The following is a 14,874-nucleotide window of genomic DNA, read 5'->3' as shown; positions in this document are numbered from 1 at the left end:
GCGCACCCCACTCGTTTAGGCCACGCCCACATTCAGTGTTCAACCACTCACATCGCTCGGGTCCATTCAGCGGGAGAAACTGAACAAAACCAAGAGTGCTAGAGAAGAGAAATAGACAAAAACAAAGTTAAGAAACGTTAAAAGAGGGACAGTCTGTGGGCTTAACTATTTGAATCAAACATTTTCTTTTCTTCGGGTATGTATGACAAGTTGTTACACGTAATTTAAGAATTACATTTCAGTGGGCGAGTGTTTTTCACCAGCGGGTTAGCTAGCTAGCTCGCTAACATGCCACAGTGAGGTTGTTGTGTTTATGTCCTCTACGATAGTTAGGATAGTGGAGCGGTGTCGCAGGTAAAGACTGACATTAAGTGAGCAAATAATTGGATTACTGTCATTAGGTAAAACTCATTAGTGACATGCTTTTGTTAAACAGAGCATCTGTATGGACTGAATGTCCCTGTGGGATTAATAAAGTATTTCTGATTAAGTGATTTTAACAGAGAAGAAGTACATCAAGGCTGGAATTAATTTGTATATGATCAAAAACATCGGTATCTATACCAAACTAAACTTAGATACCTCCTGTTGTGGACAAGGGCAACATGACAGATACTACAATATTATTTTCACATTTAGCTGGGACTCCTGCTTTTCAGACTTTCTGGGCCACTTAGTTTTCTATTTAGTTGCCAGTTAGCTCATTTCTGTCTGTAGGGGATAATTGTATGTTGTGATTAGAAGAATGCGTCGCTCTGGAGCTCCTAGCCAACTCTCTGGCAATGCAATGAAAAAGCCTCGTTTTGTGGCCCCTGGAGGATCTACTTCATGTCCATTGCCTCAATCCAAGCCCCTTACTCCTAAAGGGGGTTTAGGCAATGCACTGGAAAAGGTAAATCATTTGTAGCATTAAATCTAAAGGGAATCATTTAGTGTTCTTTCAATTTCTTTCAATTTAGTTCTTCATACGTTGTTTCATCCTTAGATTGTAACTTGTGTGTTTCTTTCACTTGTCTTGCAGGTCCAGAGGAGTCTAGCAGCACCAGATCAGAGTATAACAGAGCATGATGTCAAATCTCCAGCCTTGTCACGGGCTCTGGCTCTTGTTCTCAGTGCAAGAGAAAGCAAGGAGAATGATAGTGGGACAGACCATCCTGACACTGGCTCCAAAGAGCACGACGAGGACAACAGACCAGCAGGTAAAAACACAAAGATTTGTTGTTATGATAGAAACTGGTATGGCTAGAAATAGTCATGTAGAGTTTTTCCACATCTACAAACCTCTGGGGCCTGTGTGTTGGATATACAGACTAGCTATTTTATTTAGTAATTTTGATATTATCACATACATACACTGAACAAAAATCTAAACCCAACACTCCAAGTTTAAAGCAAAGCTCTAAGACCTTTTCTATGTACTCAAAATACATATTCCTCTCTCATTTTGTTCACAAATGTGTTAAAATCTGTCCATTCTCCTTTGCCTGAGATGATCCATCCACCTGGCAGGCGATGCATATCAAGATGCGGTTTAAACAGCATGATCATGTCACCATCGTGCCTTCGGCTGGCCACTCTAAAAATGTGCAGTTTTATCTTAAAAAGAGACATTTATGGGGCGCTGGTGGCGCAGTGGTTAGTACATGCGCCCCATGTATGGAGGCTGTCGTCTCAAGCGGGCGGCCCGGGTATGTAAATGTATACATTTAAATATGTTTATTTTAACCCTAGAATACATGTTTTCACATACAATAAATGGCAAGTTAAATTGCTCATAAAATACAAAATATAGAAATGTTTTGATAATGTCTCTCTTCTAAATGATGCTGCCTTCATAGATGATTAATGTAACCTTAAATTACAGCTAAAAAAAATCCATTTAGATCAGGACACCAGTACTTTAAAGCACCTACTTCATCATCTCCATTAACAATCAACACACTGAATAGAAAGGGTTGCCGAGTCCTCCATTTGCAACTAATTACCGATTAAGGTGTTTGAATCTCCACATATATGTTCTTGTATCCAGATTTATTTTAAATCAAGCATATGTTTTGCAACGAAGCCAGACTTGTAAGTCATTGATTCAGTTGCTTATTTTATGTCGGAAACAAACCGTGCGACGCGTTGAATGGTGACGCGGAGCTGACTCGCTCTCTCATTTTGAACAGACTGTCTTTTTTGAGGCTAATAAACACAAATGCACACAAAAGATGGATTTTTAAACCGGGTGCTGAGGCTGAGTGACAGCAGGTCCAGCATTATGTAAATTAGCGGGGTAGTGCAGCGGCAGCGTCGGGCAGATTAGGACTGTGCTCAGGATCAGTGAACCACCGCTCTCTCCTCCTGCCGGAGCAACTAGTGCCTCTGTTTTTCACAATAAAAAAACACGCTGCGGACACTGTCTCTGCACGAGCTCTGAACACGTGTGTTAATCTTGTGAATGAATATACCTGCTACAGAGCTGGGGTTTTATTTTATGCATTTAGCGTACACGGCAGAATACAAATATAAGCGATCTGCTTTACAGCCGTGCTGAGCGCGCCCAACCCCCTCCTCCACGGAGATAGTTAAACCAGCGCTATTTCCAGGGGTTTTTCAGGTTGAGGGGAAAAAGGCCCATAACCTCTCAATATCGGTAAATACACAATTTAAAGAGTGTTTCCCTCCTTTCTGCAGAAAACAGGGTCTCTGCTGTCTTGCTTTTCTCATTTTATGGAGAGACTGTGCTCTGTGCTGTGCTGGGTTTGGGGTTTAGAGAGACCGAGCTGTAAGTAGGTCGGGCTGGGCTTAAGCGGCTTAGCTACGTCAGCCTAAGCTGGGAGGAATTCATCCAAAGCCCTCCGCGGTAGGCGGGGGCCTAAACGAGGCTGGCCTAGTTAAGCCTGATTCTTATTGTGTGCAGCACAGCCTGTTTTTTGTTGTGCAACGTAGCCGAGAGGGACCTAAGGAGGAGTGTATGAATCCATGCACATGTTAGGCATAGCTTATGTTTGGGTCAGAGAAGAAGGAAGGTAAACTGAGAAATATGTGGGAGTTAAACAAGTGTTAGCTTTGTAACCGTGGACCAAAAAGAAAAAGAAAAAGCCAGAAATAGGGACAAGAAAAGACAGGTGGGAAGAGTAAGAAGCCATCGTATCAAGTGTTGGGGCTGAGGGGTAGCACCCACAGGCCTTACTTGGCCAGTGTGAGTCCGCTATGCCATAAGATGGCGTCCAGCTCCGTCTTTCTGTCCAGTATGGTGGGCAAAGCTCGCTCCTCCAACTTCACCCTCTCCGAGAAGCTGGACCTGTTGAAGCTAGTCCGCCCTCACATCCGCATCCTGGAGGAGCACACCAACAAGCATGCGGTCATCGTGGACAAGAACAAATGCTGGGACACTGTGGCCGAACAGTACAACGCCCTTGGAGGGGACAGACCCCATCGCACTGCTCAGGGCCTCAGGACCCTCTACAAGAGGCTGAAGGAGTCGGCGAAGCAGGAAGTGATGCAGCGGAGACACGCCCAGCCAGAGTACAGAGCCAGCATCTCTGAGCCAACCAGGAGAATTATGGAGATGATCCCTCACCTGTTTCACCATGTGCCGATCCACGAGAAGGACCAGGCTTTGCGCAGGTAAAGTATAAACAAGCACAGACACCCAGTTTAACGCAAGTGAATGGATAACACAGCAGTAAGCTGAGAATGTAGAGAGCACACACGTATATCATTATTAAAAAAACGGTTTGATTCATGACACTGATTCATCTGTTAGTAAGGGAGGAACCAAACTCACAATCCCAAAATCCAATCAAATTACACACACAGCCTGCACATGTTCAGACTAAAGAGAAGAAAAAACAGTTTATCCTGCTAAAATGTACTGTTGTTTACATTCCTAATACTCGGCTCATACTTTGGTAATCTTTAAATGTAGTTTCCAGTTCCAGAAGTCAGACATCCCAACATAGTATGTATGTATTTTTTTAAAAGGTCCATACCTACCTACCTATGGATTCCTACCACATATTAGAGCTCATTAATTGTGCTTAAATTTGTTCACTGTCATGAGCAGATAAATAATTCAGACTATTTCTTATTAACATCAAGGGGCGTTTTTTTGAAGTCTTAGCCAGCGGAGGTTTTTTATTTTTCTTATTTTAGTTTCAAATAACTTAAAACTGTCCGTTCGGAACTTCAGTTGGGTAAAAGAGCATCATTGCGCACACAGCTCAGCAACAAAAGCACACGCATATCAATAAAGTACTATCCTATCCTATATCAACACCCAAAGTGCACTCAAAAGGGCACTGAGTAAGTGAAGCTTGATGGCCGTAACAAATGATGTGTACCAGATCAGCAATAAATAATGCAAAAAAATATAGGTAATAAATGATTAATTGTTATAACAGGTTAAAAGAGTGGTGTTAAAAGTAAATAAACAAATAGATCAGCTATTCATGAGCCTGATGGACGTGGGCACAAAGCTTGACATGGCTCTCATAGTCCTGTGTGTGTGTGTGTGTGTGTGTGTGTGTGTGTGTGTGTGTGTGTGTGTGTGTGTGTGTGTGTGTGTGTGTGTGTGTGTGTGTGTGTGTGTGTGTGTGTGTGTGTGTGTGTGTGTGTGTGTGTGTGTGTGTGTGTGTGTGTGTGTGTGTGTGTGTGTGTGTGTGTGTGTGTGTGTGTGTGTGTGTGTGTGTGTGTGTGTGTGTGTGTGTGTGTGTGTGTGTGTGTGTGTGTGTGTGTGTGTGTGTGTGTGTGTGTGTGTGTGTGTGTGTGTGTGTGTGTGTGTGTGTGTGTGTGTGGTCCCTTTATTTTTGTCCTCATGTTGTAAATGCTGATTAGTGGTTCTTGCTGCTGTCCGATTATTTTACTGCTCATTGTTATGATCCTGTAGAAGGGATTGTGATGAATGTTAGACAGAGACACAAACCAGGTTGTCATATTGAAGGTTAAAACTGATTCAATAAAACATTTGTGGAATGCTGTCAGGACTGATTGGTGAACTTGCAATTTGTGGAGTTCATCACTTTATCAGCTCAGATTTGTTAACTGATCATTAATTGATTTATTAATTGTTTATTATCACTAATACAGGTCGTCTGACACCTTACACCTCTCAGTGTACTCTGTTGCACCTTTTTTTAAAATCTGTCGTTCCTTTTCAGATTAATATACAACAAGCACAGCTCTCCAATTGAACACCCTGGCAGCAGCTCCTCTCTGGCTGGACTCCAGGATTACTCAGCAGCTGTCCCAAGTATCCCTCATGAGGTGGTCCAGCTGGACCCTGAAGAGGATGTGAAACCACCGCCAGACCTCCCCCTCCTCTCTGCACACACAGGGCCAGGGCTGGACGGAGGCCAGGAGCAGGATGGAGAGCAGGACGGAGAGCAGGACTTGGGCAGTGTGCACGACTATGAATCATCATTGTCTCCCACCCCTTCCTCTGTTAACCTCCCTCTCTCTACCTCGCCGCTGCCGCTACGCCACGACCTTTACCCAAATGACATCTACCCCCATCATGAGCCCGACAGGTTTCGCCCTCTGCACCTGGCCAAAGAGGAGCACGAGATGGTGCTAGCCAATCACCGGAAGGTTGCCATGTATCTGGAAGAGAAGAGGGAGGGGCTGAAGAGGAAACAGGAACTGGAAGAGGAACTTCTGAAAGCCAAGATCAAAGTAGAGAAACTAAAGGCTGCTCGTCTAAGACACGGACTGCCAATTCCTCTATAACAAGAAAGAACACACACATCCTTGGCCTCTGCTAGCAACGAAGAGGCTCTGAGGAGTTTTAAGTGTGGAGCAAGAGCTGGGGAGAGGTTTCATGTTCATGAGCCGTTTCAGAACTTTAAATTCCTTTGGAAACATAGTGCCTCGTACAGACACTTCATACGTGCCGCTTTGCATTTAGCAGATTAAGGCTGAATCATGTTGCCACAGTGCGTGTTAATACTTGTCTGTAAAACTGTCTTTCATTTTTCACGTATGGACATGTAGAAATAATGTGTGAGGCCCAAATAGGTCAAATATATGTGACAAGTCAGGTTTCTGGAAGGGAATATAAATATAAATTAATGTTTTATACCATGATGGTACTATTCCTGCCCCCAATAGGTAGTGAGGGGAATTTTAGCGTAGTGTTAATAATAGATATTTTTCAGGTTTGAATTTGTTTCTAACAGCATTTACTGTGATGATGTTCTGAGGCGAGACAAGAATGAGGGTCTGCTAGGCTTATATTGTAGATTGTGCTCATTTGTTTATGTGTAAAGAAAATTTCCATTTGATAGGAAGTCGGGTAAAAAAAACACAGATGTGATAAAATAAAGAGATATTCCCTTGCAGCACTTCTAAGTAGCCACATTAATAGTAATACAATTACGGATTAGGCTACATAGAAGAAGCACCTCTCAAAATGGAAAAAGTAATACTTATTATTAAAAGTGAAAGACGTTCAGATCTTGAGCCAGGAGTGAAGCACGTGTCAAATTGTTTGAATGCCTTAAATATGTGGTGCTGATGAAGACAACTCCTTTTTTGTGAGTTACTGAATTCACACAGAAGAGAGTCGAACATTTACAAGTCCGAGATTCTTTTTGCTGAATTGGTTGCAAGTGATGAAAGAAGGGAGATGTGGAGTTGGTTTTGTGACATTAATGTTATTTAATGTATGTGACAACAACATTGATTGTAATGTCATGTTGGTATACCAGTGTTTGTCCAAAATGTTCTTCTTTTTCCATAAAAAAAAATGTCAGGTTGATGTGTTATTGGTTTTGTTTTTATTGCATCTCCAACAAAACGCTCTCATAATCTCAGACTCTTATCTACAAATTTTGTTGTCTGCACTTGCATGTCTTTGTCATCCTTATGTCAGAAATAAGGACACAGAATAGTGAAACATGATTGTTTATTTTATCTTTTAACTAAAACATTGCATGATAGCCGTCACGTTTTCTTCAGGTTTGTTGGTGGGGGAGTTTGACTGTCTTCATGCAGGTCCAGTGTGTTGTGTAGACTTGGTTGAACAGAGACCTCTGCTGGTGGGTTTGTCTAATAGCTGTCTGTTCGTCTTTTTCCTTGTTGTGTGTCTTGTGTTACAGGAGGAAATGGTTTCTGTCAGTTGACCCCTAAACGTCCAGAGCCTTCTGTACGGGTAGGCAGTGTTTCTAAACCTGCAGGCTCCGACTCTGGCTGTAGCCAGGAAGGAGCGCGTTACTTTAGCGTGATGTGGTGTAAGGCCAGTAAGAAGAAACACAAGCGCTGGGAGGGAGATGCAATCCTGGTTACAAGAGGACGCACAGCCACACTGAAAGATATGGAGGGCAAAGATATTGGAAAGGGTGAGACAAAGATAATGCTGCTTTCATTTTTATTGTCTGTATTTTTATAGTTCCATATCTGGTAAGTTGAGGAACACTTACAATGAAGGAAATCTTTTACATAAACATCTATAAAATGTAATCTACAGTAATACCAAGTCCACTGGCAGGAAACTTATTTACTGAAATATAAATTCTGAGTGTCCGATAATCTTAATTGTGCTTCGTTCCAAATGTAACCACATCAAACAGTATACCCTTGTTTATTTTTATAGCTAGGTAAACATTAAGAATGCATGTTGTTTAACTCTTGAAAGAGGCTGATTCAGTAATTTCCTTATTATCTACAGTCTTTCAGCGTTGTGCTCTACTGTGAAAGGGGTTGTTCATTTTTTGTTTTGTTTTTCTATGTTCAACAATGCGTGGCTGTTAATTTTTGTCCACTTTTTAGGGAGAGGAAGAAGCTGTGAGTGTGAACACAATATTCACATTATCTCTTATGTAGAGATTTTAGAGAAGTTTTTCACTCCCATCAAACAAAGAGCAACATTAAAGTTTACTGTGGGTTTCTGTCCAATTGATGTTTTTCCTCTTTTTAGCTCTTTTGGTCACCAGAGATAAAGGATATCTGGCTGTTCATATCTGAAACTTTGATTTAACACTATTTTTGATGCCCACTTTTTTTGCGCAGGTTGTGTACAGTGGCTTTTGATAGAGGATTTTATTTTTTATTTTTATGTGGTCGTGAGTAAAGTGGGTATTTCTTTCCTTGTTGGTGTTTAGGAAGTGGCTACAAGGTGTCCACACTCGCCTCCTTGTCAGAGGGAGAGACCCTGATGATTGGAGGGAAGGAGGTGGAGGTGATGGGGATCATTTCGAATGAGGACTTTGCTAAGGGACGTTGTTTCCAAGAGGTCCAGGTAGAGAAAGATGAGCCACACACACAGTCTCGTCCACCTCCTCCACACCGTATATCAACCAAACCTTTCTGCCCCCCGACACTGTTGGGGAGAGGAGATCGTCCAGGATCTAAGCCAGAGGAGGAACAAACCTGCAGGCCTCGCCATGACCCCCTGGCACCAGGTATGTAGATTTAAACCAGAAACTTTGTTCATCACAAACGGGAATTTCATGGTTAGGAAAGTTTCCATCAATGGCTGTGCTTGTATATGTGTTTTAAGATGTTCTTTGTGGGAGGGAATTTAAAATCTTTTCTCCAGAATCAGTCCCAACTGATGAAATTGTTGACACTAATTCTCATTTAAAAAAATATGTCCTTATTTTGTGTCTTTTCACATGTATCTTTGCAAACATTGAGGACATACACCAGTATATTCATAGTTGGGGGTTCTGGATCTTTTGCAGGTTCTCTGGTGATGCCTCGTCCCTCTCCTAACCATCAGTGGTCCAATAACAAGGCCGGCCTTCCTGTGGTCGATGTTGTCATTGACCCACACCTGACCCATCAACTGAGACCTCACCAGAGAGACGGCCTGCTCTTTCTGTACGAATGTGTCACGGGCATGAGGTAACTGTGTTCACTTTTTGTCTGCAATCTTTGCTCCTCGCTGCTGTAACAATGTAAATTTCCCCATTGTGAAATAAGTAAAGGATTATCTTATCTTATCTTAACGGAGTTGTCTTAGCTTCATAGCAGTAAAAGTAATAATAGCCAGCATTAGCATTCCTAATGGATGTTATTGTTGATGCTTCAGAGCTGTGGGGCGCTATGGTGCGATCCTGGCTGACGAGATGGGTCTCGGGAAAACCCTCCAGAGCGTTGCACTGTCCTGGACCTTGCTCAAACAAGGACCGTATGGTGGGAAAGCGGTAGCTAAACGTGTCCTTGTGGTCACTCCTGGCAGCCTCGTGCAGAACTGGGGTGCTGAGTTTAACAAATGGCTGGGACGTGAGAGGATCAGTGTTTTCACTGTGGATCAGGTGAGTGGAGAGATTTGTATTGTGGGGGTACAATTAATGTGTGCATGCAGAAAGCCTTTTTTACTTAAATAACACACAAGTTAGCACTTAATATTAAAGACAATTAATGGATGTGTAAAATGTAATAAATGATAAAGGTTATACATAAAAAAAATCACTGATTTGTGACTTTCATCAGATTCATTCATTTACTTTATTTAATCATGCGTTAATCTGATTATGCATTCCTAATTTACTTCTTTCATAGGATCACAGGATTGAGCAGTTTGTGTTATCCCCTCTACACAGCGTTCTTGTGATCAGCTATGAAATGCTGCTGCGCTGCCTTGAGCAGGTACTGTATGTTCAACTTGTGTCTTGCTGTTTTGTGTTACAAATAAATCAGGATATTTCTGCTCTTTGTGGAGTTGTAGCACCATTTCCTTGTGCTTTCAGGTACAGAAAGTGGAATTTGGTCTTATAATTTGTGATGAGGGTCACAGATTGAAGAACAGTACCATCAAAACATCCTCTGCCCTCTGCAGTCTGAGCTGTACTCGCAGAGTCATACTAACAGGTACACATATGCTGGATAAATAAATCAAAAAAACTTTCTTTAGGCTCTGACTGGCAACTACAAACTAGAAATGTGTTCACTAACCAGCTTGTTTTACATGTGAAAAGAAAACTGAGGAGATTACTTTAATGATGGTGTTTGATCCCAGGGGAGCGGGTGATCAACTACCAGTGAATGAACCCATCACACAGTTCTGCTCATTCAAGTACCTCGGGATCATATTGACACCACACCCAACTGGAGAACCCATGTTGAGAGTCTCTGCTCTAGACTGCTACCAATGTATTTTTTCCTCAGACTGACTGTCTTTGGATTTCAGCAGGAGCTTATGTTATTGTTTTAAACTGCAGTTTTAGAGAGTGTGATACAATACACGATTATGGTACTATATTACTTTTTACAGCCTGGTATGGTCACTTGTCTGCTCAGTTGAAATCAATAATAACTTGTCTTGTGCAGACTGTCATGACATTCATAAAATAATTAAAGATTCAGTGTAAATAAAAGATACAGTCTGTGCTTAGACAGGCACAGAAAAGAGTGTGTGATCCGACACGTATTCTTTACTTAAAGAGTTTGAGCTTTTACCCTCTCGGAGAAGATTCAGGCTCCCTCAGACGAGGCAACTGGAAGCATTCATTTGAGCTTATGTCCATAACGATTCTGCATATGTGCAATATGTCAAATTAATATATCGCTGCTGCCAGAAGATGTTTATGTGGAGATTGTCACATGGTGTTGCTGCTGTTTTAGGTTATGTGTTTTTTATGATTCCTACTTTCTATTCTCTTTGTAACTGCAGGACATAGTCCAAGACAAATTTACTCTGGGACATTGAAGTATATCTCACCTTATCATTAACTTTTTGCTTATCTTATATGATGAATTATCTTTTGTGTTTTAAAGGGACCCCAGTACAGAATGATCTACAGGAGTTCTATGCGATCATAGAGTTTGTTAATCCCGGCATCCTCGGGTCCTCCACTGCTTATAGAAAAGTTTATGAAGAGCCCATTCTGCGCTCCAGACAGCCCTCCTGCACAGAGGTAAAACTGAACCATCCTTGATGCCTTTCATTGTAGATACTCTATTTTTAAGTTTATGATCTAGCATTAATCCTGATCATGTATCTGCCAATAGGAAGTGAGAGTTTTAGGAGAAGAGAGAGCAGCAGAGCTCTCTCGCCTCACCGGTATGTTCATCCTGAGACGAACCCAGGAGATCATCAACCGCTACCTCCCTCCTCGTCTTGACTGGACATTGTTCTGTGAACCCTCCCCTTTGCAGCTCGAGCTGTACGAGCAACTTCTCTGCCACAGAGTCTTCAGAGCCTGCCTTCAGGGCTCCACACAAACACACACGCACCTGGCCTGCATCACTGCCCTGAAGAAGCTCTGTAACCATCCCGGTCTCCTCCACTCTACTGTCAAGGTTGAGTTTTTTTATTAGTCCACAGGGGGTAGTGATAGCTTGTAGATTGTAGTTATTTATTGAAGTATGAGCCTCAGTTGATTTGGCCAATATGTGACATCTGCGTTGTGTTTTTTCAGGAAAGAACAGATGGCGGTTCTTTAGAGAGCTCTTTATATGATGGCCTGATAGAACTCTTCCCAGAATCCTACTCTTCAGGTGGATTGAACACTGCAGACTCTGGAAAGCTCCTGGTTCTGTCGGACCTGCTGACTGCCATCAGACAGCTCAGCCCTTCAGACAGGTGAGTGCGGTTATCAATTGCATTTGAATGTAAATGTTTAATTCCATGCTAACAAATTGTGTGTTCCCTTCAGGGTGGTCGTAGTGTCCAACTACACTAAAACACTGGACTTGCTCCAGGACTTGTGCGCACACATGGGCTACACTTTCTGCAGACTTGACGGACAGACCCCAACCAACCAGAGACAGCGGCTGGTGGACAATTTTAACAGTCCTTACTCCAATCATTTCCTGTTTCTCCTGAGCTCCAAAGCAGGCGGGGTGGGACTTAATCTGGTGGGTGCCTCCCATCTGGTGCTCTATGATATTGACTGGAACCCTGCAAATGACATTCAGGTAAGATCAAGGCTCACAGATATGCCTACGGAGTTAAAATCTAAAGCAGTTTTTTTTTAAACACAACTGGCTTTGTTTTCAGTCTTTATGAGTTCTTTGACACTCCAATTGTCTGTTCATTGAAAGTGAACTTTGCTGGTTTTAATAGTTTGGTTAATGTTTTTAAAGCTAGAGTGAAGTCTAGCCATCCAACCCTAGTGTGGAATAAACCCCTGACAGAGACTTAATAGATCCTGTTCTTGGTTCACTTCCATGTACCTGGGTGAACTTTGTTTGTGGTCAAAAAGCAGATTAAAGGAGCAATATGTAAGATATCTACTGAATTAAATCAGAAAACAAATAGGCGATCTCCCATTGATCTGTGTCTTTGATGCATGTTTGGGCCAGGGTCTGAAGAAGACCTCTGGAAGTGGCTGTGGAAGTAGGCCTTGTGAGTTGAGATGCTCTCTGGCCTGTTGTGTCTCAGGTTGTAGCCTGAGATCTTCCACCTAATCAGAGCATGAGCTGGGTGTGGTTTGTCAGAGCTGATGATCCTCTCTGCCGTTTTAATTACCTGTTGAAGTGTTTTCCTCTCAGCCAGTGCTGTGTTTCCCAACCACACAGTGATTACACAGCAGGGGATGCTTTCAATGAGTCCTATTTAGGCCTGGGTGAGGTGCTGACTTCTATGTCCAGTCTTCTTCATTGTCACAGTGTTTCCCAACCACCTGAGGTTGTCGGAAATGGGAAGACCAAGGAACTTGTAGCTGTCAGACCACTCCACCAGTCTCCCTGATTGGGAGAGGCTACAGAGGGGGGCATTCCTCCTGAAGTCCAGAATGAATTCCATTGCTTTGTCCAAGTTGCAGACGAGTTAGGTGTCCTCTCCATAGACAGTGATTTTGTGGACCAGCTCTCTGTATGAAGACTCATCACTACCTCTCATGAGGCCATGTATAGATGTGTCGAAACAATATGATGCACTTTGTCCCCTTGGGGGAATTTGCATATTTGTCTTGTTGTCGTCACTGAAGACGTGTCATCACACATCCTATGAATGAGCTCTTGGTTTGTAAATATTTTTCTTTAATTTATTTGGACCAAGTGAATGGAACTACTGGTGAGAAAGCATTAGTGGTGACATCACACTCCTCACCACATGCACATCCACTAGATGGTGCTGCGTACATATGTGTCATTCTGTCCTGCTGCATGATGTCCTTCTCTATTGTGTGCAGGCCATGGCTCGAGTATGGAGGGATGGTCAGAAGAAGACTGTGCACATCTATCGACTCCTCACTGCAGGTCAGAATACAAAGCTCCTATCAGGAATATATTAGGAATAGTTGTTACGGACAATTTGGTAAGCCTAATACATAAATATAACACACATTGAGTCAGAATGTTATTGAAATACACTTTTTAAAGCTTTCTTAACAAAGTAACAAACAATATCAAACAATTTAATTATTTTATTTTTATTGTAAAGATGACATCCAAAATATTTTATACTAATAAATATCTTTCAATAAATGACAGTAAAAAATTATGCTAATGATTTGTCCTTTATGTATAATCTAGACTTTAGGAACAACCAGTAGCACTACATCCACTGATTTCTGAGAATCCCAGACACATGAACGGTCAATAACTCATTTACTTAATTTGGAGCAAGGCCATTTGACGCATTAAAAGCCATCAATACAATTTTAAAATCAATATCAAATGAAACAGACAGACTGTGGAAGTCGGCCATGGACTGGAGTCATGTTCAGGTGGATGTTCATTGTACAGTTAAACCGGACTGATGTTGAGTTTAATGTCTTGCTTTGGTTTACTTTCTCTTAGGCACGATTGAGGAGCGTATATTCCAGAGACAGGTGTCCAAACAGGGCCTTTCTGGGACGGTGGTTGACCTTGGAAAAGGGGCAGAGCACACCAGCTTCTCCTCCAATGAGCTTCGAGATCTTTTTAGCCTGACAGACACGCCCTCTCTGACCCACGACCTGTTAAACTGCAGCTGCAGCATGGACGGTTCACAACAGGGTATGAACACAGCACACTGATGCACATTTTCACTTCACTTAAACAAACTGTATCATTTTTCTTGTTTGTCTAAGCACTTCATTTTACTTTATGAAGTTTCTGTTTTTAAAGGTGCTATATAGATGATAATATTACTATTACTGTATTTATTAACTTTTTTCCTTCATTCTCAGCTGTTGCAGAGGAGAATGACGAACAGGTTTCTGCCAGGCCGTGCCAGCTTGGTCGTCAGGGTGACCGCAGTGTGGCAGCGCAGAAACACCTCAGCATGTCCGAGCTGATGCAGTGGAGGCATTTCTCTGGTGACACACACACCTTCTCAGACCCTTACCTCGATAATGCACGAAACCATATCACCTTCGCCTTCCAGACCACCATCTCGCACACAAGCAGTGAACCAAAGCACACTGGATGACTCTCTAGATACACACACACACACACACACACACACACACACACACGTGAATCATCTTCTACATGTTTGTCTTCAGGCTGTCTGGGCTTTGTCTGCAGCCTGGGAACAACGCATGACTTAGACAGTCCACAGTTGCTGCCAATAACAGCATCACAGTTCCAATCTGTTTTAAGTGACATTGTTTGTGAGAATCGTTATCTTATTTTGAACATTTATTTATTTATATAAAGAAAGTAACTGTACAAATGTTTAAAATAAATGAAATTCAGAAGGAATGAGTAAAAGAAACAGGTCTTTAATGAGTTGAACACTTGTTATTCTTCTGGGGGAAAGAGGTTTCTGTCTGCAAGGTTTGTTTTATATCCACATACTGGATATGAGCGTGCAGAGAGAGGTACCTCAATGTCAATCTGCAGTATTATTTACAGTCCAGAAGAGAATTGATGTTGTTCTGAGGCATGTTGAGGTGACATAGAGCCTGAGTGGTGGAGAACGAGGATATTTCACATGGAACAGTGTTTATTGCAGTAAATTGAAAAAAGAAAGAAACTCATTATCCCCTGCTTTTGTGAAACATCATCACT

The 14,874-nt window shown here is 42.1% G+C and overlaps 2 protein-coding genes across 4 annotated transcripts; both read left to right on the top strand.

Annotated features, from left to right (window-relative positions):
* Window positions 1–48: 48 nt before the first annotated feature.
* rad54b (RAD54 homolog B) lies at window positions 49–14,565 on the top strand. 3 transcript variants are annotated; one of them, XM_061050574.1, is made up of 16 exons: window positions 49–196; window positions 745–892; window positions 1,022–1,199; window positions 7,086–7,325; window positions 8,088–8,387; window positions 8,670–8,832; window positions 9,020–9,245; window positions 9,493–9,579; window positions 9,681–9,801; window positions 10,708–10,847; window positions 10,942–11,232; window positions 11,352–11,515; window positions 11,589–11,850; window positions 13,068–13,134; window positions 13,678–13,875; window positions 14,049–14,565. In XM_061050574.1, exons 2-16 carry the CDS (start codon window positions 746–748, stop codon window positions 14,288–14,290), a joined length of 2,826 nt encoding a protein of 941 aa, XP_060906557.1. In that variant the 5' UTR covers window positions 49–196; window position 745; the 3' UTR covers window positions 14,291–14,565. The 3 variants fall into 3 exon arrangements, with proteins under 3 accessions (XP_060906557.1, XP_060906556.1, XP_060906558.1); XM_061050573.1 differs by having other exon boundaries at window positions 742–892; XM_061050575.1 differs by having other exon boundaries at window positions 718–892.
* LOC132983990 (fibrinogen silencer-binding protein) lies at window positions 2,454–6,277 on the top strand. The gene is made up of 2 exons (XM_061050576.1): window positions 2,454–3,615; window positions 5,148–6,277. Exons 1-2 carry the CDS (start codon window positions 3,209–3,211, stop codon window positions 5,713–5,715), a joined length of 975 nt encoding a protein of 324 aa, XP_060906559.1. The 5' UTR covers window positions 2,454–3,208; the 3' UTR covers window positions 5,716–6,277.
* Window positions 14,566–14,874: the final 309 nt, after the last annotated feature.

The sequence above is a fragment of the Labrus mixtus genome, chromosome 11, assembly GCF_963584025.1.
Source record: "Labrus mixtus chromosome 11, fLabMix1.1, whole genome shotgun sequence".
NCBI classification, from domain to species: Eukaryota; Metazoa; Chordata; class Actinopteri; order Labriformes; family Labridae; genus Labrus; species Labrus mixtus.
The sequence above is the reverse complement of the archived record's forward strand: the minus strand, read 5'-3'. Positions and strand labels throughout refer to the sequence as shown.